The following is a 1,319-nucleotide window of genomic DNA, read 5'->3' on the forward strand; positions in this document are numbered from 1 at the left end:
TAGAACCCAGAACCTGTAGTTCCGTAGAACCCAGACTGACCTGTAGAACCAAGAACCTGTAGTTCCGTAGAACCCAGACTGACCCATAGAACCCAGACTGACCCGTAGAACCCAGACTGACCTGTAGAACCCAGACTGACCCGTAGAGCCCACACTGACCAGTAGAACCCAGAACCTGTAGTTCTGTAGAACCCAGACTGCCCCATAGAACCTACACTGACCTGTATAACATAGACTGACCCGTAGAACCCAGACTGACCCATAGAACCTAGACTGACCTGTATAACATAGACTGACCCGTAGAACCCAGNCCCTACAACCCAGACTGACCTGTAGAACCCAGAATGTGTAGTTTCGTAGAACCCAGACTGACCCATAGAACACAGAACCTGTGGTTCGTAGAACCCAGACTTACCCGTAGAACCCAGACTTACCCGTAGAACCCAGACTGACCCATAGAACCCAGACTGACCCATAGAACCCAGACTGACCTGAATAACCCAGACTGACTCGTAAAACCCAGACTGACCCGTAGAACCCAGACTGACCCATAGAACCTAGACTGACCTGTAAACCCAGACTGACCCGTAGAACCCAGACTGACGCATAGAACCTAGACTGACCTGTTTAACCCAGACTGACCCCTACAACCCAGACTGACCTGTATAACCCAGAACCTGTAGTTTCGTAGAACCCAGACTGACCCATAGAAGACAGAACCTGTGGTTCCGTAGAACCCAGACTTACACGTAGAACCCAGACTTACCCATAGAACCCAGACTGACCCATAGAACCTAGACTGACCTGAATAACCCAGACTGACTCGTAAAACCCAGACTGACCCATAGAACCCAGACTGAGCTGTATAACCCAGACTGACTCGTAGAACTCAGACTGACCCATAGAACCCAGACTGACCTGTATAACCCAGACTGACCTGTATAACACATACTGACTCGTAGAACTCAGATTGAACCATAGAACCCAGACTGACCCGTAGAACCCAAAACCTGTAGTTCCGTAGAACCCAGACTGACCTGTATAACCCAGACTGACCCTTAGAGCCCAGAACCTGTGGTTCCGTGGAACCGAGACTGACCCGTAGAACCCAGAACCTGTGGTTCCGTAGAACCGACACTGACTCGTAGAACCCAGAACCTGTTATTCCGTAGAACCGAGACTGACCCGTAGAACCCAGAACCTGTGGTTCTGTAGAACCCAGACTGACCCGTAGAACCCAGAACATGTAGTTTCATAGAACCCAGACTGACCTGTATAACATAAGACTGACCCGTAGAACCCAGACTGACCCATAGAAC

The 1,319-nt window shown here is 50.1% G+C and overlaps 1 protein-coding gene across 1 annotated transcript in view; it reads right to left on the reverse strand.

Moving 5' to 3' along the window:
- Positions 1 to 1,246, reverse strand: part of LOC107090822 (chromosome unknown open reading frame, human C16orf87) — a 5,847-nt gene extending 4,601 nt beyond the window's left edge. Inside the window, exons 1-2 of the mRNA XM_015384413.1 lie at positions 1,057 to 1,246; positions 122 to 183 (exon numbers count right to left, since the gene is read on the reverse strand). Of these exons, the coding sequence (XP_015239899.1) occupies positions 122 to 183; positions 1,057 to 1,246 (252 nt within the window). The remainder of the gene's footprint in view (positions 1 to 121; positions 184 to 1,056) is intronic.
- Positions 1,247 to 1,319: the final 73 nt, after the last annotated feature.

This window comes from Cyprinodon variegatus, unplaced genomic scaffold, assembly GCF_000732505.1.
Source record: "Cyprinodon variegatus isolate N-32 unplaced genomic scaffold, C_variegatus-1.0 Scaffold312, whole genome shotgun sequence".
Taxonomy (NCBI): Eukaryota; Metazoa; Chordata; class Actinopteri; order Cyprinodontiformes; family Cyprinodontidae; genus Cyprinodon; species Cyprinodon variegatus.